The sequence below is a fragment of the Drosophila persimilis genome, unplaced genomic scaffold (assembly GCF_003286085.1).
Source record: "Drosophila persimilis strain 14011-0111.01,24,50 unplaced genomic scaffold, DperRS2 tig00000124-arrow-pilon, whole genome shotgun sequence".
Taxonomy (NCBI): Eukaryota; Metazoa; Arthropoda; class Insecta; order Diptera; family Drosophilidae; genus Drosophila; species Drosophila persimilis.
In genome coordinates this window covers 2,852,590-2,877,745 of record NW_020825294.1, presented here as the reverse complement: position 1 = coordinate 2,877,745, position 25,156 = coordinate 2,852,590, and the positions used below count along the sequence as shown (strand labels likewise).

General features: G+C 38.0%; 1 protein-coding gene across 3 annotated transcripts in view; it reads left to right on the top strand.

Moving 5' to 3' along the window:
- Positions 1 to 25,156, top strand: part of LOC6593486 (disintegrin and metalloproteinase domain-containing protein 10) — a 119,351-nt gene that overhangs the window by 938 nt on the left and 93,257 nt on the right. For all 3 annotated transcript variants that reach the window (XR_003408585.1, XM_026987368.1, XM_026987369.1), the window contains exons 2-3: positions 349 to 663; positions 12,849 to 12,881. Coding sequence is in view for 2 of the 3 variants with exons in the window: in XM_026987368.1 (XP_026843169.1) it covers positions 600 to 663; positions 12,849 to 12,881 (97 nt within the window). In the remaining variant the exon portion in view is untranslated. The remainder of the gene's footprint in view (positions 1 to 348; positions 664 to 12,848; positions 12,882 to 25,156) is intronic.

The following is a 25,156-nucleotide window of genomic DNA, read 5'->3' as shown; positions in this document are numbered from 1 at the left end:
CTCTCCCTCTCTGTTGTTACGTTTCCGCTGTGTGCTCTCTCGGTGGTTTTGGATCTCTCTATCTCTCCCTGCGATCTGCAGCTGCGCAGTGCGTCATAATTGGCCCTTTAGCATAAGTGCGAGTGAGAGTCCAATACAAGCTGTTTCTTTGTGTGGTTTTGATTTTGTGTTTGTTTATTTGTTTCATGTTTTTCCACTAAAGCGATAACTATCCCCCCCCTCTGTGTTTTCCTTTTCTTAACAGCAACAAATATAAAGACATTTTAATTCAAAAAAATTAAGAAAATAAGCTAAAAAGTGTTTAATTTTTGTTTTCGGTTTTTATTTGTTTTTAAATAAAAAAAAAAGAATAAAATACTTGGTGCCCGATCCATGCGTGTATATGTGTGAGTGCTAAAACTGGTTAATGGCAGGGCTGCTGAAATTCCCCCACTAAGCCAGCCAGCCAGCCCCAGAGCCCCCACAAAGGTGCCTGCCCCCAAAAAATAGAGCCATACTGCCACAAAAGTTACGTGAAAATCCCAATCTAACCGCCAACAACAAACAGAGAATCTGTTGATTCCCCCTGCAACCACATTGGATCCCAGTCGCCACATATAATGTCCTCAAAATGTGCTTTCAACATTGCATTCGTGTCGATCATTTTCATCATCATCGTAAATGGTAAGTGCAAGAGAATATCAAATATTACGTTTTCTAAAATAGGGTAATTTTTTTATATTGTGGGAGATTGTAAAATGTGAAATTCTAGCTAGAAATGTGTTGCTGGTAGGTTTCAAAAAATCTTGGAAATAAAGTTCCGATAAAAACTGTAATATTGAAGTTTAAAAATGTAACCTTGAGCTTCAGATTTCACAAATTAATAATAATAATCATGAAATTCATTCCGCTCTTGACCCACAATCAACGACTAAATTTAAGCCATTATACTAGAAGATTAACCGTAATGGAAGACGTATAAAGACGACAAAATAACATTGAAACAAATGCCCAATCAGGCGGAAAATAAAGTGAACATTTTCACCCCACAAATAAAGCGTAGGAAAAATAATTACACACTCCTTGGGGGGGTGGCGGGAGGAGGGTGGTTCGGCTCTCTTGACGGTTTTAGTATCCTGTTTTGGTAATTGTTTTACCCCCTTTCGGCTATGGAAAGCCTGCAAGAAAGAGAGATTCAAACGAAGCTGGAGATTGCCTTCGTTTCTATGTGTTTTATTCGCTTGTTGATTCCGCTGCTTACGGGCAGGTGTCAAGGTCCGCCCCTCCCCCTCCCTAACAACCGGTCTCTATTAACAACATATATTACTGTACATACATACATGTATCTTTTATACGTACAACAAAGCAAACTCTTTGTTAAACTCTCAGAACTCAAGCGAGAAGTGAGTCATGGAAATGTCGGGGAAACCGAATGGAATCATCCATTTTTATGGTGAAATACGTGGAATATAAATAAAAGAAATTACTTTTTTAGAAAACAAGCATTGAGTAAGCAAAGAACCCCCAAAAAAGTGTATTTTATTTTATCATTTCAAGGGTTTTTTTTCACAATTTTTTCATCATCAAGTAATGGCCTAAAAGAAACATTTATTGGCTAGTTTTTAAGCAAAAGATATACATATTTTTATCTGCCTTATAACTATATCTTTTGGCCATTTCAAAAGTCACTTTAACTAATTTGTTTGTTGGCCAAAAAAAGATGCCTTTTACTCGTAGGTCAAACATTACAAAACTCGAAGCAGGGCAGGGCCTCTTAGCCGGGCCGAAAGCAACAGCAGCAACAGCAGCAGCAGCAGCAGCTCTTAGCTAATTAGCCAAAGTCGAGCCAAGAAGCAGAGCCCAAAACGAGGAAACGAAAACTGGTTTATCCACTTGGCCACTGGCCGGCTAATCTGACAACAAAGAACACAAGAGAACGAGAACCGGGAGAGAGAGAGAGAGAGAGAAAGGGAAAAAATTGCGACAAGTTTTTGTGTGTTTGTTTTTGGTATTTCAAAGCGGAAAAAAGGTCAATGTCTTGGCATTATCTGTTTTGTGTGGGCTACAAAAAGAAACTTATAAATCATGCAGAATGTATCTGTATCTGTATCTGTATCGGTACGGGCGAACGTACATATGTGCAACAGATACAATCGGAATGAAAAGGGACTCCCTCTCCCCCGCCCCCTCTCTCTCTGTTTTTCCTTGTCTGACATTATCGTCGCCCTCAAAGCCACAAACGGAAGCGCAACAAATACATGAGTAGAAAAAAACAGTGCGCTTTAGAGCAACAGTTTTGAGATACATATAAAAGATACAGATACATTTAGAGATATGAATGAAGATAAAGCTAGAGAGATAGAGAGAGAAGATAGAGCTACAAGGAAAGATACAGATGACTAACATAAAGATACAGATACAAATTTATCTACGAATAACGATTAAAATAGAGATACATCTACAGCTGTGAACAATTGAATAGGCAGAGATACAGATACATTTATAGGTACAAAAAAAAAGAAAATGCAGATACATTTCGAGATACGAATCCATGCACCAAGGAGTTGCATCTATCCAGATAGAGATAGAGACACAGATACAGATACATAAAGAGATGAAACGAAGAAAACATACAGATACAGATAAATCTGCAGCTAAGAGCAAAGATACAGATACTTTTGAAACAAATATGGGCTTTTTTTTGCTTCACTTTCTTCATGGGTTTTCTTTTCGACTTTTCATTAAATCTGCGGCTCATTTCCATCAGCTTTTGCTTTTGCTTTTGGTTTCCTCTGTATGGCCATGAAACGCACTGTACACTGTACACTGTACACCGTTCGACCCACTAGCCCCCGTCAATGTCGCACATATTCTCCAATTATTCTGACCTCTCGGCACCCGCGCGATAATGCATTTCTTGAGTCAGACCTATTTATGGCTCTGTCGAATTCGTATTATTGATAAGCACGGCACCGGAGCAAAATGGCATGAACGGAGGGGGGAATGTGGAGGATTGGAGGGACGGAGGCATTTATGCCATTTTCTTTTGTTTTATTTTGTTTTATTTGCGGTACGTGTCAAGTGCAAATCCGGCTGAAAAACAACAACAGATAGGCAGAGATGTCGTGCCGTTTTCGGAGGAAAGTGCACGGAAATGAAGCTCATGGATCATGGATCTGTTGGTTTTGGATACCCCTGGTGCATCTGTTCGTTTATGGGACATTTGTGCAGCGAATCCACGACTTTCAAATGCGCTCGAAGGGGTATTTTACAGAGGTATTATTTATTTTTAATATACAAATTTCCAGGGGTTTATTGACGAAAAGAATAAATTCTCATGGAACAAAGATACAAATGGATTTGAATGCATCCACAGGATAATTTTCCCACAACAAAAATGTGCGCTGCACATTGGTTCTCCCCTTCAGATGATAGATAGACATAGACTCTTTTGTGTCCTGTATCTGCCAGTTACAAATGTATCTCCCACTGCGAAATGTGTTACAATCAGCGCACAGCCATGAATGTGCTTCTGACATTTATTGTTTGCCGAGAGCCAAAACCACACACACACACACACAAATAAAAAGTATATAAAAGTATATTCCATATACACGTATCGGATAGATCCCTTAAGCTGCGGCTGAACGAGGAGTCAAGCACATGGATGGGGCACTTCAAATTGATGAGTAGCTTTAATAACAGGGCGTGACACTGACTCTTGACTCGGATTCGGATTCTGATTCTGATTCCGACTGTGGGATGTAAACTGCTTTCCAGAGGGGAGCTGCTGCGAGTGGGGCGAGTGTGGAGGCGGCACCCATCCGAACGGCAGGTGGTAGATGGGCTTTGGGTTACAGCTGGAATCCCGCATGTCATTTTGAATGTATGGAGTGGAATATCTCATTATTTCTGGGGTTAAAGGTTATGCAAATGGATGTGGAATCGGTAGATCATAGTCTGAAGAGTCTACAGATTGACGATTAAATGAAATAAATTATAAAATACAATATAATAAAAATAGAAAAAATAATAATTGATAAATGTAAAAGATTATAGATATGGAATATTATTAAACAGAAAAAAAGAGAATACAAAATGAAATAAAAATGATTAAAATTAAATTAAAGAAAATTTAGACCAAATGGAATAAAATAAAATTAAATAAAATATTTAATGAAATAGAATAAAAAAACGAATTGGAATAAAAAATAAAATAGAAAATCCAATGGAATAAAATATAAAATAAAATGGAATAAAATATAAAATAAAATGGAATAAAATATAAAATAAAATGGAATAAAATATAAAATAAAATGGAATAAAATATAAAATAAAATGGAATAAAATATAAAATAAAATGGAATAAAATTGGACTGAAATGAAAAGCAATAGAAACCTGGATTGATAATTGAACCAAATAATATCCCCCTCCAAATTTTTCGACCTTGAGACAATGTTGTTTTTTTTTTAACCTTTGTAATTTTTCCTGTGATTGTTGTATAAGTTGCTCTAACAGTTATATGAAACAACATAATTTGTACCAGTCATATTATTTTAGAATCAAAAATACAATAAAGAAAAAAATAAATACAAAAATATGATATAAAATAGCAATAAAATTAAAAAATTAATATAAACTGCAATAAAAGATCAAATAAAATTTTAATAAAATGGAAATAAAATTTCGAGATTAAGCAGATGAAAAAGTTGCATCTGTTTTCTCCGTATCAGATCCGTAGGATCTCGCGGATAATAGTACGTAGCGACACGTTCTCGACTTCTCGACCAGAAAAGCGTCCAAAAGATACATAACATATATTTTTCTAATAGACTAGGTTTTCTTTTTCCTTTGTTTCTTGTTCGGAGCTGAAATCAGCGGTTTTTTCTTGTAAAAGAATTGTTTTTTGCGTTAAAATGTAGGAGTTTAAAAAGTGAGAACTCTTATTTGGATACTTTCTCTAATCTTGGGGCATCTTTGAGTCATGGTTTCATGCATACATATTTGTATGTGTATATGTACTCGTATGAGTGTTGGGCCGTAATTCAATCAGAAAGCCGCGAAGTTGGCCAACTAAAAATGGGCTTGAATTGGATTTTATGCGAGAATTATGCTGCCTCATTATGCCAAATGGCCTAAATAACAATCAAAGCGGGACTCTGGGCTCTCGCGAGGGGGGCAGGGTGGAATTTAATTAAATTATTAAAGTTGTGCGGTAAGCCACAGAGATACAGTGGATATACAGGGTTTACTCGTACATAAGCAACGAACGAGACGACCGCCAGACAAAGGCATAAAAACTTTTCTTTTCTTTTCTCCTCCTTTTTATTGTTTTTTTTTTTTGGGTGGGGAAGCATAAACAAACACGAGTGGCAAGACGTAGATACATTATGCACAGACGCAGGCTACAGATACAGATACAGATACATTTGCCAGCGGAAATAAAAGGGAAAAAGCGGAAAACGGAGAGAACACGGAACACGGGAACACTAAGAGAAGAAGCCCATTTTCGTGTCGGCATTCGCTTTTCGCATTCGCATTTCGCATTTCCCATTCAAGTGCAGACTCGCATTCATTTGGGCTCGAAAGGGCACCAAATTATGTGCATATGTGTGTGTGCTATACGGTAACATTTACAGATACGCAGATACATTCAGGGAGCTCCCGAACGAGCCGTTAATAAATGTACTATACGATTTTTCCATTTAAACAAAAACTGGCGCCAAAGAATGGCTTACTCAGGGGTTTAAATTTTAAGTTTCTGCGGATTTTTTGTGGTGTTTTTTTTTGTATCTGTAAGATGTATTCTGCTTTGATTTATCTAACATATGCTCTAGATGTATTTATCGTTTGATATTTATCCCGATTTAAATTGGTTTTGCAAACAAAAGACATTTTTTTTTTTTAAATATTGTAACGTACGATAGTCTACGATTTTTATTATATATTTTTTTTTATTAATTTATTTTTCTTTTTATTTAATTTTCGTTTTTTTATTATTTATTAATGTAACTAATTTATATTTTTTTTATTAATTTATATTTTATTAATTTTTTTTTATCAATTTTTTATATTAATTTGTTTTTTTTATATTAATTTATTTTTTATTTTTAAGAATTATTCAAATATTTCTCCTGGCATTTGGCAGGGCATACAACGCGTCGGCTTTGCCCTTCCACTCCGTTCTTCTTCTGCCTTCTGGCTTCCATCTTTATGCGTTTTCCACTTTGTCTGTCTCGCAATTTTCTTATTGTTGCTTTTTTCGGGGTGTTGGGCCAGGGGAGGGGTGCGCTTTGGGGGGGGAAGGTCGATGATGGGGCGGCATTTGCTTTTATTTTTATTGTGTCTACGCTTTGCCACAGAAGTCGACATTTTTATGCTGCACGGCTCTTGGGGCCCCTCCCCGCCCCCAGGGCATCCATCCCTTTCGAATGCCTCCCCGACAAAGTTGATTTTCATTAGTTTTAATGCTGCTCATTATGCTCTTGTCTGTATCTCGTATCTGTATCTGGAATCCCTGTCTATCCAAGTATCTGCCTTCTGTGTTCTCGCTGGAACAACTTTTTGCGGCCAAAAAAAAAAAGAGTTGTGTCTGGGTTATGTTATCCGCAAAAATATTCTATATATATTTCAGCAAAATCTCTATCTCATAGATACATTTGTGCGCAGTAGTACCTGGTTCTTTTTAATTCGCTTAATGGCACTGATATTTATTTTACTGCTAAAAAACCCACACGACATACATATCTGTTGATTTATGCAGCCAAACGAAGGACTCCATGCCCCCGTGGCAGCCATGGCCAGATGCAAATGCAAATACAAGTTGAAAGCGTTTTCGGGGAGTCATTTTTGTTTTTTTTTCTTCGTAAAAACCCACCTCCCAGCAGTCAACAAATATCAAATATATCTTCGCCAACAGAAGTCGTATAAAATAAAATCAAATGGAATATTCATAAATATATGTAGTTCTGTGCGAAAATGTATACGTTTCGGAATTGAACCAATTGTAAACACACGGTAGTAATGGTGAAAAGAGGCTGTATTTTAATTTGTTGTCGATGGGCAGAGGCCCCCAAGGAATGTCGGCGAGGCACAGACTGTTCTTGGACTTTTTCTCGGGATCTTTGCTGCTCTCACGCAATGCAGACAGCTTTTTGCAGTTCCATTCCATTGCTTTCCCAGTGGGGACGCGTCGTCCGCTGTGGTGAGGACCATCCACTGTCTTTGGGCTCTCAGAGAGACAAGTGCTAGAAAGAGATAGCAAACGTTGAACGTTCAGCTTTGTCAAATGGATGGACCCTCGAAAGAGAGCAGATGTGGTGACGGCCCAGAAAGGAAAAGGAAAAAGGTAGAAGGAATGGGTCTCTACTTTGCTGTTTTCGTCTTTTTGTTGATTTTCTCCTGCATTTATTTTAAAATTGCCAGATTCCCACTTTTTGAAGTCCATTTGAAATAATCTTTCTAGAACAAACCTTAATTCCTGTCTTGCAAGGATGTATATACATACTTCACTAATTGCCAACCGCTTGGAATTTTCTCTGGATATAAAATGGGATATTTGAAACCACAAAAACCCCCAACCCGCCAGCAGCCACCATCCACCATTCACCATCCCCTACCAGCTGCTGCTGCTGTTAGAACAGAGAGTAGGGTAGAAATCCAGTTCTCGACCTCGTAATTTCTCTGGCTTTCGATGGGCCCTGGGAGGGGAACATGTGTGACCGTTGAGGCCCCAGCATTTAAGTCGCTCGCCAGCGTACAGCGACACATGAGACTCGCCGAGCGGACTCACATTTCATAACACACATCCGAGAGGAGCAAAGGAACAATTATTTACAAGTTGGTCAGAGTTGCTGTGCAGAGGCCTGTCCCGAATTTAATCAGAATGAAATTGTAGTCCCCACGTCTCCGTTTCGTCTGGGTTTAATTGCCTGGAACATTTGATTTAATCGGTTAGAAATTTCGACAGAATTTCGAAAAAAAAAACAAAAGAACAACAGCTCGTCTCTAAGGAAATTTGTGTACGCTTTCTTTATGAATACTTGAGTTATTAGAGATGGCATTTTCATTGGAATTGGTGGCAGAAATCATCTAGCATTCACATCTGCTGATTTTGTGGGTAGGTATCGATATTTATCGGTAGTTATCGAGGGGTTAAATAGGACTAAAATCATGTCTACATGCAAAAGGCTACGGAAACAAATAAAGTAAAAAAATGGCATGCAAAAAATCGATAAATCGATAAATCCATCGATTGTTTAAGCGCTTTAATCTACGCGAAAAGCAAAATTAATATTCGCATTGTTTTATATTATTTTGAAAGCGACAGACAGGAAAATAAATTTATATGTAAATCCGCGACAAAAAAATGTGTAAAATCAAATTAAAAAGTCGAAGGAAATTTCCACAAACAATGTGCAACCAAATTGCAGGCATCAGGAAACATATTAATTCTTTTTTTTTTTCGCTTTTTTTTTTGGTCAAAACGATTACGGAACAAAAGCCATAAAGTACCTACACGATAGGACGGAAGGGGGAATAGGGCCTGTATGTCTGTATGCTTCAGTTCATTTAAATGTGATTTATGTATGGACAGAGCCGCACAATGGAAGGGGGGAAGCGCCCCCGCCATTCACATAGAAAACGAAATGAAAGTGTAACGATCTGACTGACATTTCCTGCAAAAAGTGCGTGGAGTTCATCATCATCAGCATCGTCATCATCAGCATCGTCATGAGCAGCCTCGTTACACATGCAAATTGCTTGGCGCTTGGGGCCTTGGGTCAGGGCAGCATTAACAATAGATCTCCCCCACTGGATCTCTCGTCTCTCATCGGTGAAGTGCAAAATGGCCCTCGGCAAGGACTTTTATGGCTTATGGGATGTAGAATTTTTAAAAATTATTATTATTGCTATTTATTTTACATTTGGAATTTGAGAAAATCACAACCTAAACGTTTCTGAAAACCTCAAGGAGCTCTGTACAAAAATGATACATATGTGAAGCGGAAAATAAAGAAAATTGTAAGAATATTTTAGATGGTGATGGAGTGAAATCTTGGAAGATTAAAGGTTTATTAGTATTTTATTTTTTTATAAAAATTTTATAAATTAAGTTTACAGTTTAAGCAGATCTACAATTAGTTTTTTACACTCATCTGATGGTAAAAAAGTTACAAAATTAGACACACATTTTTTTGTAAGCATTTTTTTAAATTTAACAACGGGATATTGAGGTTAAATATTTAAAGTGAAAAGAAGTGAAACTATAGTCTACCAAAATGGCTAAATAACATTTTGGGACAATATTGAAATGCCCATTACATAACCGCCAATTAATCGCATTTTTTTAGGTAAAAAACGAGGGGGAACGTTGTGAGTTGCTGCGGACACCGCAACTCTAAGGTTATACCCGATACTAAGTCAGTATGGCTCTCCTCCGGCAGACGCCGCTAATATTTAACGACACGACAAAGAGTGCGTGCGAGAGAGACAGAAAATCAGTCTGAGCGTGACGTCGGGCGCTGCGTAGCCACTGCAAATTGATTTGTTCCTTTTGGCTAAAAAAATGGTCTGATCTGATCCAGATTCAACAATCTAATAGATATGGTCATTATCTATGATTCTGCGTTTTTAGTTTTCTCAAATCTGCAATATTGTGGATGCAACAGATTTTCGTCCTTTGTGGGGGCGGATGGGGGGGGGGCGAAATTCTGAGATATACGTTTTATAGTGACATCTTAAAGGAGTGTGTGCACCAAATTTGGTTACTCTAGCCTTAATAGTCTCTGAGATTTGTGGTTGCCTCAGATTTTCGTCCTTTGCGGGGGCGGAAGGGGGTGTGGCGAAATTTGGACAGGAAACGGTCAAGGTCCGATATCACAGGAGTGTGGATACCAAATTTGGTTGCTCTGGCTTTTATAGGTTCTGAGATCCTTGAACTCATATTTTGCAATTGGCAAAACCGACCATGAAACCTGTGTGTTAGAGTGAGACAGAGCGAGAAAGAGTGAAATTGTTTTCGTGATTCTGGCTGTAATAATTATACGATCTGGTTCAGATTTTGCACTCTAGAAGATATAGTCATCTTCTACGATTCTGCGTTTTTAGTTTTCTCGTATCGTCGAAATTGTGGATGCCACAGATTTTCGCCCTTTGTGGGGGCGGAAGTGGGCGGGGCAAAGTTTTGAAATATTTTTGGAGCAGTGACATATCACAGAAGTCTGGATCCAAAACATCGTTGCTCTAGCTCTTATAGTCTTTGAGCATTAGGCGCTGAAGGGGACGGACAGACGGACAGACGGACGGACGGACAGACGGACAGACAGACATGGCTCAATCGACTCGGCTATTGATGCTGATCAAGAATATATATACTTTATGGGGTCGGAAACGATTCCTTCTGGACGTTACACACATCCACTTTTACCACAAATCTAATATACCCCAATACTCATTTTGAGTATCGGGTATAAAAATAGTAACTCTTTTCAGCGAATCCGCTCGCAGGCAACTCTAACTGCTAAGCTACTCTGTGAGTGGGAGGAACAGAGTTGAAGAGACAGTGGAGGGACCCTTTGCTCAGTTTATTTCTTGCATTTCAACTGCATATCTTCATTGCCCATTAAATACCCAAGAAAAAGTTCCCCATTACAAATCTTTGATGCTAGAGTTTTCTTATCAAAATGATGCACAAATAACACAAATTTAAAGTTCCCTTTAAAACAGGACTCGTTTTCAATTACTTAGGGACATTCACTCAAGGACAGCCACTAAAATTAATGGTGGCTGGGATGCACACGCAGGATTTACTAGTAATTTAGTGCCCTGCAAGCCACAGAGGCAGGGGCAGAGGCAGGGGCAGAGGCAGGGGCAGGGGCAGGGGCAGAGGCAGCGGCAGACAGTACCCCCATGTACATGGGTGTGTGTATATAAGTGCTTATGTACTTTTCAGGGCAACTTTTTTGCCTGGCATTTTGACATTTTACTGCAGCTTTTGTGTGCAGCGTGCGGGGGGAGGGGGGTAGGGGAGGCGGCGTGGGGGGCTAAAGTGCCTACAGCTACAAACAAAAAGTGTTTTCGACTCCCGACTGAAGGAAGAGACAAAAGACAGTCGGCTGTCCCTTTGTCCCCTGGCTTCCAAGTGCCTGAAAGCAGGCAAAAAAAAATATCATCATCTAATGAATTAAAATCTGGGAAATGAATTAGTTTTTTAAGAGTATAAAAATTGCCAACTAAAGATTTTATAGCCTATGGCAATTCATGTGTCCATGGAGGTTCTACAGAGGAAGATCCAAGGAATCAAAGAGTCCTGCAGAGTCCTTAAATCATCTACTTACATCCCATCATGACCAGGAAATAATATTTGGAGATAGGGAATAGTTTTTCCAACTTATTTGTATTTTAATCTTGAAGTTTTCTGAAATTTTCTGCCAGCTGGGATTTGAATCGATTTTCTTTATGACTATTGCCGTAAGGCATTGCCAGACATTAAGACTTTTGTTGCTAAGCCACTGTGTGAAAGAAATGACCATAACCAGCATATTTCCGGTAATTTTTAATGGAAAAAACTCCGCCTTTTTTTGTGTAGAATTTTCCTTTAAATTGTACCCTGGAAAAATCTAAATCTGGCTCTCTTCCGGAGTAGCTGTGCCGCAAGGGTTTTATTTAGAATTTTTGTTCCTGCCGTAAATAATAAAATAATTAAAATTTGATTGCCGATTGGAATTGTTGTGGCTGTTATGCAGTTTTTGTGGCGAATGCCCGCCTGGCTGGTTATTTTTGCATGTTTAGCGTTAATTATTCGTGACAGCCCCAAAAAAACCCGAAAATATGCGAACGATGATAATTGGTCAATCGAAATGTTTGGAATGAATTTATTTGTGCATGAAAACGCATTACATCGGAAACAAAAATGTGCTTAAATGTGCATGGGAATTTTAATTAAACCTCAGATTTTGCATTCATTGCATTTGCGGGAATATTTCCATCCCATTGGAGTTTAGGTTATGAAAGATTATTATTATTGTTATGCCCTTAAGAGAAATGTTGTGTCTTTTGTTCATAAATGGTGGTCACACTGGTTTAAAAGTCTGGCCACACCTATAATCATAAAGAATGCTAGATTTCAGGATCTGTTAGCAGTCGTATAGAATTATTATAGCCAGAATGTAGAAAATAATTTCCCGTCGCTGCCACGAGCACTCTTTTTCTCTTTTACAGAGTAGCTTAGCATTAAAAACTGTCATGCCTGTCTCTTTTCACAGCAAAAACTATATTCCAGCAAAACTTGAACCAAGAAAACAAAAAAAATGTTATAAAATATTATAAAAATTTTGTACCTCACATTTTTAAAGGTAAAATAAATGCAAGTCTGACCAGAGAGAGAGAGAGAGATTTCCTCTTTTCTCCGACATTTTAATGTTTGAGAATGACAGTTGAGATTGGGGCTCTGCTCTGGCTGTTTCCTCCCTTTTGCCGCTTGTCATGGCCAAAGGTCTGAGGAAAAGCACTGAGCGGCGCCGAACCGAACCCTTCACAAGTTTTCTTCTTTCTGCCTTTTTGGCCTGTCAGGAAGGAAACGCTTTTGCCCCAAACCCGCCCATCCCCATCCCCAGCCCCAGCCCCGCTGCACACTCCGCCCACTGAAGTGGTTTTTAATTTGAATACTTTTGCGTGTACTTCTAACAAAAGCGAGTAAAAAAAGCCAAAACTCACAACTGAATAAGTGGGTTCTTCGTGGGCTCTTACTTTTTTTTGTACGCTTAACATTCTGCCCAAAAATATTAAAAAATTCCAGAGCAACATACATAATTAATAAACTTATGAAATTAACTCAAGTTTGGTTTTTTTTTTGGTTTACTTTCAGGTTACGCAAAAGATATTTCTGGAGTTAAAAGAGGTAAGCGAATGGTTTATATTTGTGTTTTAATTGTAAGGAAAATAGGCATTTAATAATGAAAAATATCCATAGCAATATACAATAAATATACGAAATATTCATGAAATAAATATTACAAATATTTATTTGAATGTGAAAAAATACACCGAATATTTATATAAATATGAAAGAAAGAAAAGAATATTATTAAAAATATCAAATAAATATTAAAAATATTTATTTAATAATAAAAAAATACACAGAAGACTTAAAAAAATATATAAATATGAAAGAAAGAAAAGAATATTCATAAAAATATCAAATAAATATTAAAAATATGTATTTAATAATAAAAAATACACAGAAGACTTAAAAAATATTAAAAAAATTGACTAAATGATGATATAAACATATTTAAAATATTAATTTAAATATGAAATATTTAAATATACAGAAGATTCATACAAATATGAAAAACAAATAAATGTGAAATACAAATAAATAAAAATATGAAATAAATAAAAATATAAAAAAATAAAAATATAAAAAAAAATAAAAATATAAAAAAAAATAAAATATAATAGAAATATAATAAATAAAAATATAAAATAAATAAAAATATAAAAATAAATAAAAGTGAAAAATATGCATATAAATAAAGAAAATTTAAATGTACTCCATAGCAAAGGATTTTTGGTATTCTAAAGATCTTTAAAGCAGAGATTTGCGGTTCTAGGTCCTCCATTTGTGGCATAGATTCTAAGACTAAAACATTCCCCTTTCCCTCCCTCTCTTACAGAGTATCTTAGCAGTAAAAAGTGGTTTTTCCTTTTCTCTCTTTCTTGCACTAGCCCCATGCGAATCTTACTTGGAAAAATACTATATCTATGTCTACCATATCTCTGGGCAACTCCTAGCCACATCAACAGCTGGCCCCAGCCGCCGCTAAACGTTATGGCCCCTCCACCCTATAGACCGAGAGGCATAACCCCAATATGTGCAGTTTTTTTCTTTTGTTTTTTTTGTTTCTTTTGGCTTTTTGTTGGCCCATTCACACGACGGCACTTTGGCACGGGCTCCCCATAGTGCAATTTATAATATGTGCCGACAAAGGGAAAAGTCGACAAAAAAAAACAAAAAAGGACTCGTACGAGTGGTAGGAAAATGTGGAAGAACCTGACGTCGAGTAGCTCTAGAATTCGTTTAGGCCGCAAAGCCACTCGAAAGTCTACTCTTTTCCCGGTTTTCCCGCTTTTCCCGCTTTTCCGGGCAGGTTGCATCGCTGTTGACTTGTCAGTTGACTGATGGCAAAAAAACAAAACCCAAAAATAAACATTAAAGAACTGTAACATTTTTTGTTTGTTTTTCGCTACATGGAAATGTGGGAGGGACACACGTAGAGGCGTGGCACATATGCATGTGGCACATACTCGCACTCGTAATCGTTGTCTTCTTTTAATATTCGACTTTTTTATGATTCAATTTTATGCTTGTCGCGGTTGTGGTTACCCCAAAAAGGGCGTAAAATCAATGAAGTTGCGGGGCCCTCGGAGGCGGAGGCGTCCGAACAAAATGGCCGCCATTTGGAGCAGCCCTCGCACACAATTTGGGGGCGGGCACTGGGTGCCGGACTGGTCCATCGACTGTCATTATTTATTGAAAATATAGTTTGATGAGTTTTCACTCGGTTCGAGGAGGGTCCCTCTCCGGTCCCAGCTGCAGATGTTGCCTCCGTCCTTTTCGTTCCGTGCATCTTTTTACGGGTGTTGTTTCCCTGTTCTGCGGTCAATGGAATGTTTTTTTTTTTTGTGTCTGTCTCCACTTTTGTCTGTCTGTCTGTCTGTGGCTGTGCGTCTGTCTGTCTGCATTCGTGTGTGTTTTAAAATTGGTTAAATCAGTAAACTTTTCTCAGACCGTTTTTTTTTTGTTTCTTTCTGGTGAGTGCTTTAACTTTTGGAACCGCGTCGTGGGATTGTTGTCACAAAAACAACGATATTGAAAAAGTTGCACGGAATTGCATCTAATTTGTAAGTTCAGTTAAGGCTTTTTTGAGGCTTATTGAGGCTCTCCATTCGGGTGGTTTTATTGAGCTGGGGATCAGACACACGAAGTTTTAAAGTCCATAAATTAAATGGCAGTAGATTGCTTGCCAGTGATTCGTGCAGGATATTAGAGACCCTTGGTACTCGTGTCCTTGAATGAAGCCTCTGATGGCTGGTAATAGCTTAATTTCTCTCTCTATGGTCTCTTGTAAACAATACGTAATAGATTTCCTTCAAATCAGCTGTTTTCAGTATTTTAAATTTATTTGATATTTTATATTAGTTAAGATTTTTATTTAATTTTGAATATTTTTTTGGTTGTACTGGCTATTTTGTTTATGGTTGGTATTTTTATTTATTATTTTGTTTTTAGTATTTTTGATTTAGTATTTTGTAGTATTTTTAATTCGTATTTTTTATTTAGTACCTTTCATTTCGTATTTTTTTATTTTGTAGAATTTTTATTTAGTATTTTGTAGTATTATTGTTTAGTATTTTGTAGTATTGTTGTTTAGTATTTTGTAGTATTGTTGTGTAGTATTTTGTAGTATTGTTGTTAAGTATTTTGTAGTATTGTTATTTAGTATTTTGTATTATTTTTGTTGTTGTATTTTTTGACTTTTTTTTTAGTTTTTTAAAGTATTTCTTAGTGTTGTTAGTTTGTATTTTTATTAACTGTTTTTTTATTACCTTGTATTTAAAATTTAGTATCTAAAATTTTAGTTATGTCGGCAAGTATTTGTATTTAGTATGTTTTAGCTGGTAGTATTTTTTTTTTTGTATTTTATAATATGATTTTTCTATTTCATGTCTATTTCTTTCTAGTTATTATATTTTTAATTTTTAATTGAGATTTAATTTATAGGTTTTTTTATGATATTTTTATTTTATTAGGTATTTCGATTTTTTTTATTTTTTTTAAGGCTCATCCTGAGATATATCTCCCGCATAATAAGGGTTCTACTCCCGATAAATGAAAAGGTGGGTCCTCAAGCCCCACCAAGCACCACCTTGCTCCATAAATTCCCATGGCAATTGAGTGTGGCAACAATGACTTTGCATTTATCAGTCAAGTTGCAAAAAAAAACAAAAAAAAAAACGAAGAAGCGAAAAAAATGTCTGCGGCCAACAAACTATCGTCCATTTCTTCCGCTTCATATTACAAATCTTCCGCTGATACGATTATGTGGCGGACTCGTAGACAAAAAACAACAAAAACAAAACAAAAAAAATAAGAGAAAATCGAAATGGAAATGGAACGGGACGACGTATCCATGTGCCTTCAAGCGAAGGGCCATAAAAAAGCAAAAGCAACAGCAAACAAAATAAGAAAAAAAAACGCAGAAAAAACCACTCTTGGCATTCCGTGGGGGTATGACCAGTTAATAGCATTTCCCTCCCGTCGGTAACGCCCACGCAATCGACACAATGTTTTTGTTTTTGTTGTTTTATTTTGTCTGTGGCACGGAGCGCCAGGAGCAGGATCTGGACCCAGAGTTATGCAGTTTATTATGGGGGCAGATGATGAGGCGGTTAGAAGCGCTGATTGCCCCACCGGATGGACAGATACAGCCCAAAGAAAAAGTATGTTCATGCATTAAAGGGTCGTTATATGCGACTACGAGTATGTAGAATATATATGTATGTGGATCCGCACTCGCATTCGAAGTTTTTGCTTGGCTGATTCCAGCGTTGAAGGTGAAGAAATGTGGCAGACACACACACAAGTATCTGCGGGGGTTACCTCACATATGGATGTACATTGTACGTATTGCATTGGCCAACAAACAACAAAAATTCGCTATGAAAATTAAGCCACATAATTGTGTCATATATTTTAGTGGCTGAAACACACAATTTGTAATTACCTGAAATGTCGAAAAGTGTGGCACAATTCACACAAATTTTGTAATAATATGGTCATATTTATTGTAACCCCACAACTCCAAATTTCATCATTTCTTGAACGCAGGTTGGTTTTCCCCCAAGCGAAGGCCTATATTCGTTTTTGACCGAGTTTGGAGGCTGGAACTGTTGCCATTCGTATCTATAAAATTGCATAAAAACCATACACTTGTTCCACATTCCATCATTCCTGGAATTACGTTAATTTTACGTTAACGAACTGCCAGGAATGGAACTGTAGGATTGGAACTTCTACAATTTCTAACTAAAAAATGGGTCCATTGGTTGTACTCCTTTTTTAGCCATTTTGCACACTCCATCAATCCTCGCATAACGCCCATAAAATTGATTTTCTGTAAAAGTTCCCCATAAGCAAACGGCCACGAATGACAATGTGGAAATGTAACTGAAATCTATAAGATAATTCCTCGAATGTTGCCAATATCGTTGATTTGCTGTATAAATTTCCCCCTAATCGAATTGCACCTTCGTTTCGAATGACAAAATGGAACTGAAATGTTTCTAGATCATAGGGACATTGGTTGAATTCGTGCTATACCCCCGTTTCTTTTTCTTCATTCCTAAAATCGTGCGAACTACGTTGATTCGCTGTATAAATTTCCCATAAGCAAACGGCTAATTCCGTTGAAGACTTTTATTTGCAATTTATGTAAATTTCATTGCGGATCAAATTAGTTTGTTCGCATCTCTGTACAGGCAAATGTCGTGTAGATGTTACAAACTGTTTAGTTGTTTCAATGTTCCACCATAATAGTCGCTCGTAAGCTGTGATTTCCTTGCCCCGCCAGATCCAGCTCCAGCTCCAGCTCCAGTGGCGTCTCCCTTTTCGCATCCCCTTTCCATGAGCCTTATCCCCGCGTCATGTTGCAGCCAGAATGCAATCCTCAAACCAATGCAAAGCGCTGCAAAACAGTGCGCTTGGAAAACTTTCCTGTTGCTGTGTTTTCGAGCATTTTGTTGTTTTGTTTTCCCATTTTCCTCCCTCTTTTTTTTTGGTTTTTGTTTTGCCAAACAGATTTTGCCGTATCAGAGACAGAGCAGACATTTCTGGAGTTTGAGAGCTGAATGTTGAAGTGGCAGGATGGGATGGGATGAGGTCGATGGGTGGCTTTCTCTGTTGGCTCGGATAGACCCATTCTACCCATACCCATGCTGCTATTTAGCCACGTTTTGTTTGCTTTTGTGCTCTGCTGCAGTTTCTGTGTGCCGTTTGTGTGTCCATCCCTCTCTCTTTCTCGCTCTCTGTCTCTATCGCCCTGCCACTCTTTATTCTCCGAGAGTATCCTTCGGTCCTCCGTCCGTCCGTTCTTTTGGTGCAATTTTTATCTTCAATACACGCTCATTTACGCTGTCTGATAGCTTTAGGGTATATTCATATCCGTTGTCTTTGCCAGCGTCCCAGCCGGGGATACGCGAGCTGGCAACTGATTCGCTGGGGAATGGATGTCCTCTGCGCTTGGATGGCAGGATTCGAGGACTGGAGAATGGAGGATGGAGGGGGCCTGTAGTGATATTTGTGCATTGCTGCTATGCATTTTGTTTGCTCTTGATTACACTGTCCAACACACAAGCTGAAGTTGAATGAATCTCGCATCAAGTATTGTATTCTGTAAATGTACGAAATAATAGAAACAGATTTGCCAGATCTGCCTTTCCATTTAGCCTAATATATTGATTCCTTAAAAAATTCAAAAAGCTCCAAGAGGAACTCTTATTTTCTATGTCCAACAGCTGATTGCTGAATTGGCTCTTTACGGAGCGAAGTTGGTTGCGCATAGAAAGAGGAAACCGCTGTTTCCCTTAGAGATTGCTGTTTACCAAGCAAAAATCTTTGTTTTTTCGTTGCCTTTGCTGACTAGTGTAAGTCGCTTTTTAATATCCTTGAAAAGCGTGCTGTCTGGGGGTCTTGGGCAGGCTTTTGGGTTGCCATTGTCTGGCAAACGTTTGCCAAAAGACGACGGGGATTATCTTCTATCTTGTCTGCTATGCATATACATTAGTTATGCACATATACACACACACACTTACATATATACCTACTATATGCTATATATTTCTAAGCGCAAAAAAAAACCGTTGCCAGCATTTTCGCTAATAAACAACTTTGTCACCGGGGATTTAATCAACTTTATTTTATTGTCCATCTGCACAGAGTCTACGGCTGTAGTCTCTTCTGTCTCCTTTGTGGCTCGGCCTTTTCTAAACCCCTTCTTTTTCATTTCATTTTGTGCCGTGCATTGAATGGCATTTCGGTGGGGGGTCCAGGGGGGGCATTGATTACCGCATCGAGTACATATAACATGGATCTGTTTGGTTCGGTTCCGGCTCTATATAGGCTTGTTAAAAGGTTCTTAAATTGGTTTTTATTACATGCCACGTTCTGTTCGACTCTCTGCCTCTTTATGAGGTGCTTTGCAGGCCCTTACCATGCCTCCTGCCTCCTGCCTCTGTCCCAGTCTGTGTTATTTCCGTTTTATGGCAAGTTCATTGTTATCACCAGCAACAGAAAACAGACAGATCCAACAGAGATTCCCAAACGGGGAGGGCATTGAATGGTGTGCAAGTCTCTGTGGGAGCATCGATGGCATTCGAGCTCTTCTAATGTTTTACTAATTGTTTCGCATTTTGTTGTGTTGTTGACTACCTTGCCACCAGCCCCACTCTTTCTGTGTTTCCTGTGTGATTTATGAGTGTTTGAGTTTAAAGAAAATCAAATTTGATTCGGATACTTTTCATATCTGATACACGTTTTCCTGGAGCGAAGTTAAACCTGTCAAATCGATATCGCCGGTTGAAATACGGCGTCTTGAATGCATTTGGATCTGTGCTTTTATTTTTATAACTGATGGTTGCTTTAGAGAACAGGAAATACTCTCTGCTTATGGTAAATGTTCTCAAATGGTATTTTTCCTGAAATGGTATGTTTTATCCCCTAGGTCTTCAAACGCATTGGCAATTAAGAGATTGCGGAAGGATTTCCGCATGTTTATTACAATTACACATGTGTTATATTTTTCAGTATATATTTAATATATTCCGTATTTATTCAGTATTTATTATTTTCATTATTTATTTAGTATTTTTCAATATTTATTTAGTTTCTTCAGTATTAATTTAGTAGTTCTTATTATTTACTCAGTATTTTTCAATATTTATTTAGTATTTTTCGGTATATGTTCAGTATTTTTCAATATTTATTTAGCTTTTTTAGTATTTATTTAGTATTTTCATTATATTGTAGTATTTCTTTAGTATTTAGGTTTGATTTTGCAGAATATTTCGTTGTTCAGTATTTATTTAGTATTTCTTACTATATACTTAGTATTTATCAATATTTATTTAGTATTTTTCAGTTTTTTTTTAATAGTTCTCAGAACTTACTTGATAGCTTTAAGTATTTTGTATATTTAGTATTAAATTAATATTTGAAGTATTGATTTTGTATTTTTGAATACTTATTTAGTGCTTTCCGTGTATATTAGTTGTTATTCAGTCATAAATAGTGTTTAATTTGGTATAAATTTACATTGAGTTCATTTTCAACGAAATCGATATTCGAATACAAAAAAAAAAAATATCCATTCCTTACACTGCTTTAACGACAGGACGACCGGCAAGGATAGTTGGAAATGCAATTTAAAACTAATGGGGATGCCAACTAGTGATAAATGTTAAGCTCAAACACCACCGCGTTACATATTACATGTCACATGGTTGTTTAAATCCCAGAAAATGACTCTAAAGCAAAGAAAAATTGAAGACCCTATGTACAGAAATTTTCTACATATATACTCGTATGTTAGTTATGCCCGAGTTCCGTTTGTCCAACAAAAACCAGATAGAACACCAGAGATAGTCTAATGATTACATTACACACTTTCATCGCAAATTGTGGTCACATTACACTAAGCAAATATCATCAGAGCATCAGGACAGCAGGACATCAGGACATCAGAAGGACGAGTAGTCATCAGAGATCTACCACAATCTAAAAACTCATTACACGAAGCTAATCAAAGGCACACGCACGGGGGCGAAACAACAAACGTTTTTATGCTGGGGTAATTATGATGTCGGGGTGGATCCCACACACAGCACACAGTACCCTGCACACACCCCACACACGAGTATAACTTGGTTATCAGACACAAGTTGCTAATATAAGCATTACACTCTGAACGCCTCCAGGCGCCGCCGTCCGCCCACAGATGTTTGTAAAAAAGAAAAAACAAATGGGAATAATGGGGAAAAGAAGAGCAGAGCAGCTGAGCAGCAGAACAGAACACACGCAGAGCCTGGTCAGACACGCAACCAGCGAACTAATGTACACAACTTAATTATCAAAGGAAAATCGCAGACTTATATATGGAGATGCTCAATATAAATAATGGCCACCAGACAGACCAGACCCTGGGGATTGCTGGAGTCCAAAGGCCAGTGGAGAGTAGGTTAACGAAGGTTTAATGAATGAAAATTCATTTATTCAATCACAAAAGCGAAAGTAAGGCAATCAGTAAGCCAAATGAGGGGGCTTAATGCCAGTTCCAGTTCCAGATAATGATTTTTATGCTAGAATGGAAGAGATATCCAAGTTATCGGTGGAGATTTCCAAGTATCGTATGAAATAAAGTCTTGAAGGTCTTTGACTTGAGGAATATTCAAACTTTTTGCTGTTTGGTAATATGAATTCTATGAATGAATGAATATCCTATGAATTTCCCATAAGCAAACGGACACATTCGTCACGTATAAATTGAAGAGTATATTCCATGTTTAAAGTATATTAAAAAGCAGACATTCCATATCACCAATACAATTTCGTATACAATACCTATTTGTTCAAACACTTTCGACACAACACGATAGTGAAATGCAGCATTTTGTATATGTTTTTTTTTTTTTGTTGTTGTCTTTTCTTCTCTTGCTTTTCCAATTTTTGTATTTTCACAATTTCATCGTCCAGTTGTTTTTGCGTTCATCGCTGTCCATTTTTCAATCTCTGTGGCTCTCACTCCCATCCCATCGCTCTATCACTCTATCTCTGTATCTTTTATCTTTTCTCTGTTTTCGGTTCGTTGGAGCATTTGCTGTGTTCATTGTACTATGGCTGCTTGCCGCATGTTATTAACCCCGGATTTCGGATAGAGAGTCGGAATTTCAACGATCGATACTCGTAAATTGTAATCAAACGCCAAAATCTATGCGGAGTTGAGACATGCAGATTCATTTTTGGCATAAAGGCCATCTGTAGTTGTCAAGTCGAACTGTTGGGAAATCAAAAGAGATAATAAAGGCAGAAGCTTACGCAGAAAAGTAGAGAACGAACGGGATGCTATTTCTTTCCTTGTTCTTCTCACAAGAGGGTCCCGTAATTTTGCTGAGAGCGAAGCCTGAGCGCGCGGCCTGAAATAAAGAAAATAAAGACAGAAGCTTACGCAGAAAAGTAGAGTTCCATTCGTTATTCCTTTCCTTGTTCTTCTCACTAAAGAGTCCCGTATATTTGCTGAGAGCGAGGCCTGAAATAAAGACAGAAGCTTACTCAGAAAAGTAGAGAACGAACGGGACGCTATTCCTTTCCTTGTTCCTCTCACAAGAAGGTCCCGTATTTTTGCTGAGAGCGACGCCTAAGAGTGTAGCGCATGGTTCTTGCTGGGAGAGCGATAGAAGGAATTGCTGAGTGAGAGTGAGATGGAATGAATTGGCGAGAGAGCAATGGAACGAATCAACTGGGAGAGTGGGAGAGTGCGTGCATTGCGTGAGAGGAGCAAAGCGCGTAGATCAAAAGAGAAGGCAACTGTGACAGCACTGCGTCTCAAGGCAAAACAAAAACAGTTGCAGCCAGTGTGTAATTTTATTGATCGGATGATCAATCCTTTTTATATATGTACATATGTATATTGCACACATAAACAACACATTTTTCCACCATAAATCTAAGCTTTTCTCTATCCCTTTTTTATAGACAAACAAAAATATTAAAATATAATAATATATGAATATCCGCAATTTTATTTGGCGTTGACATTTCTGTATAAATAATTGAATACCTTAATTAAAAAATGCAACTGATTTAATATTCCATTTATTCGATTCACGCCCCGTAAATCCCACAAGGCAACAAAAAAAAACAACAAAAACAAAAACAATTGCATTTAGCTAACAGTTTTCCCAATTTTCGGAGCTTTATTCGCGTTTGTCGTGTTCTAATGCTAAATCCCATGGCTGTCCGCCCCCCCGCTGTCCTTTGCAATCAGCCAATTTCCAGGTGCCACAAAAAGCCACAAATAAAAAAAAAGGCAAAAGGAAAAGCGCGAATTTATAAACGGGAAAACACCCACAAAAGTCACATTAATGCTGCCTTGCCAATTTCAATTTGTGTTTTGTACAATTTAATTTTTATGCGCTCTCCGCGTAGCTCATGATTTTTTCTTTTTTGCCCTTTTTTAGGGCTGCGCCAAATATCGTCACCAAAATACAATCAAAAGCTGAAAATCTATTATTCAGGACCGTCGGACCGCCGACCCCATTGTTTATTCAGTCAAGGCAGAGTGAAAATAAAACAAAACAAAAACTTGGACCAGAGAAAAGCAATATCGGGGGAAAAACGCAAGGGAAAAGCGACAAAAAAAAAAGTATTGAAGCGCATCTCAGTGAAATTTTCTCTGCCGTTGTTGTAGCCGAAAAAAAAACAAGAGGAAAGGAAGCCAAAGCTGGAGCTGGAGCTGGGATCTCCGGGCACAGGATATCCAAAGTGTCAAATGTAGAGGAGTCAAGGATTTCGTACAGAATTCTCATTCGAATCGAAGGGTGAGGGAAAGGGAAAGGGATAGAGGGAGAGAGAGAGGAGAGAGGAGACACTCGCCAGTTGTGCGACACAGAACTGAAATTGCTTCGACACAAAAAAGAGAAAAGAAATTAAGTCTGAAACATGAAATAAAGATGAAGCGGCTGTCGAAGAAGTTGCGAGAGTCAGTCAGTCAGTTAGTGCATTCTGTTATTCAGAGAGAGATGGTGAGCGTGAGAGAGAGAGCGAGCGAAAGAGAGGGTGGGTTATTCCTGGATTGGGATTGTCTTGCTGCTGCCTTTTCTGCTGCTGTTGATGCGATGAGTGCCAGAGCAAGAGAAAAATTAAAATTTGTTTACGTGTCGGTTCCTTTTTCTGAGAAAAGGGAGCGGGGGGGGATTCATTCATTGACTTAGGCTGATCCAAAAGCAATTACACTGAGAGAAATACTACACAGAGTATTATATGATATGTTTTAAAGGGTTTCTGGATTTCCATTCAAAGATTCCTCCGAAACTGTTTAAACTGTACTTTTCTGTTGATTTTCTACTGATTTTAGAACCATTTTTTGTATACAAATTTAATACAATTTATTCGTATTTTTCTCTAAATATTAAGCAGACTTTAAACAATGAAAAACTACATAAAAGCCTTGGGATCGATTGTTTCCAGTGCATTCTGGGCTGGGTGCTGGGTGCTGTGTTCTGGCTACCCTGTCATATCTTGTCTCTCGTCATCGTTGTCTTTAGCTGCCACTGGCCTCCTCGACTATTTGTCTCCTTCAATTTGTAATCATTTAAATTGATTTTTCTTGTCGTTTCTCTTCGACATTGCTCAATCTGCCGCACACAGTCCACTTTTCATGCCATCCCACAGACTGGCCTCGATTTAATTGATGACTGCGCCCTGCCCCAGACTTCCAGACTGCCAGACATTGATAGTGATAAGTATCTTAACCTTTTTACGAGCATAAATGCAGATACCGTTTTCTAAGGAGCATTTCAGGAGCTGGCCCAAAATCTTGTCCTTCAGCTTGACTCCTGGCCTGGCCATTGAACCCGGACGGATTTTGTACGGGTTTTATACATATATATAGATTTATGAATTGCATTGACGTCAAGCCTTTACCTGAAGTTGGCTTTGGTTCAAAGCAATTACCCAAATAAAAACCTTAATTAATATTGCATGTCACACACATGGCCAAAACAGAGAGCAGAGCGGAGCAGAACCCGAGTGGAACTTGAGCTGCTGCTCCCTCAAGCACAATATAATTGAGATTGATGCAATTGCATATAAAATTCATATAAATTACTTGAAACTAACACAAAGACTCTGTCGAGACTCGAATCGGCTGGGCTCTGGCTCTCTGGGCTGTGGGCTCTGGGCTTTGGCTGGGGCTCCCCACTGCGACAGCTCTCTGACGCTGTTTGCATTTTCGAGAGGGACAGACCCAGAGCCAGACCGAGGCACCGAGAGTACCGAGAACTCGTTTGCCCCAATGAGTCATAAACACTGAGGAGGCCAAAAGCGAGTGTCAAACACAG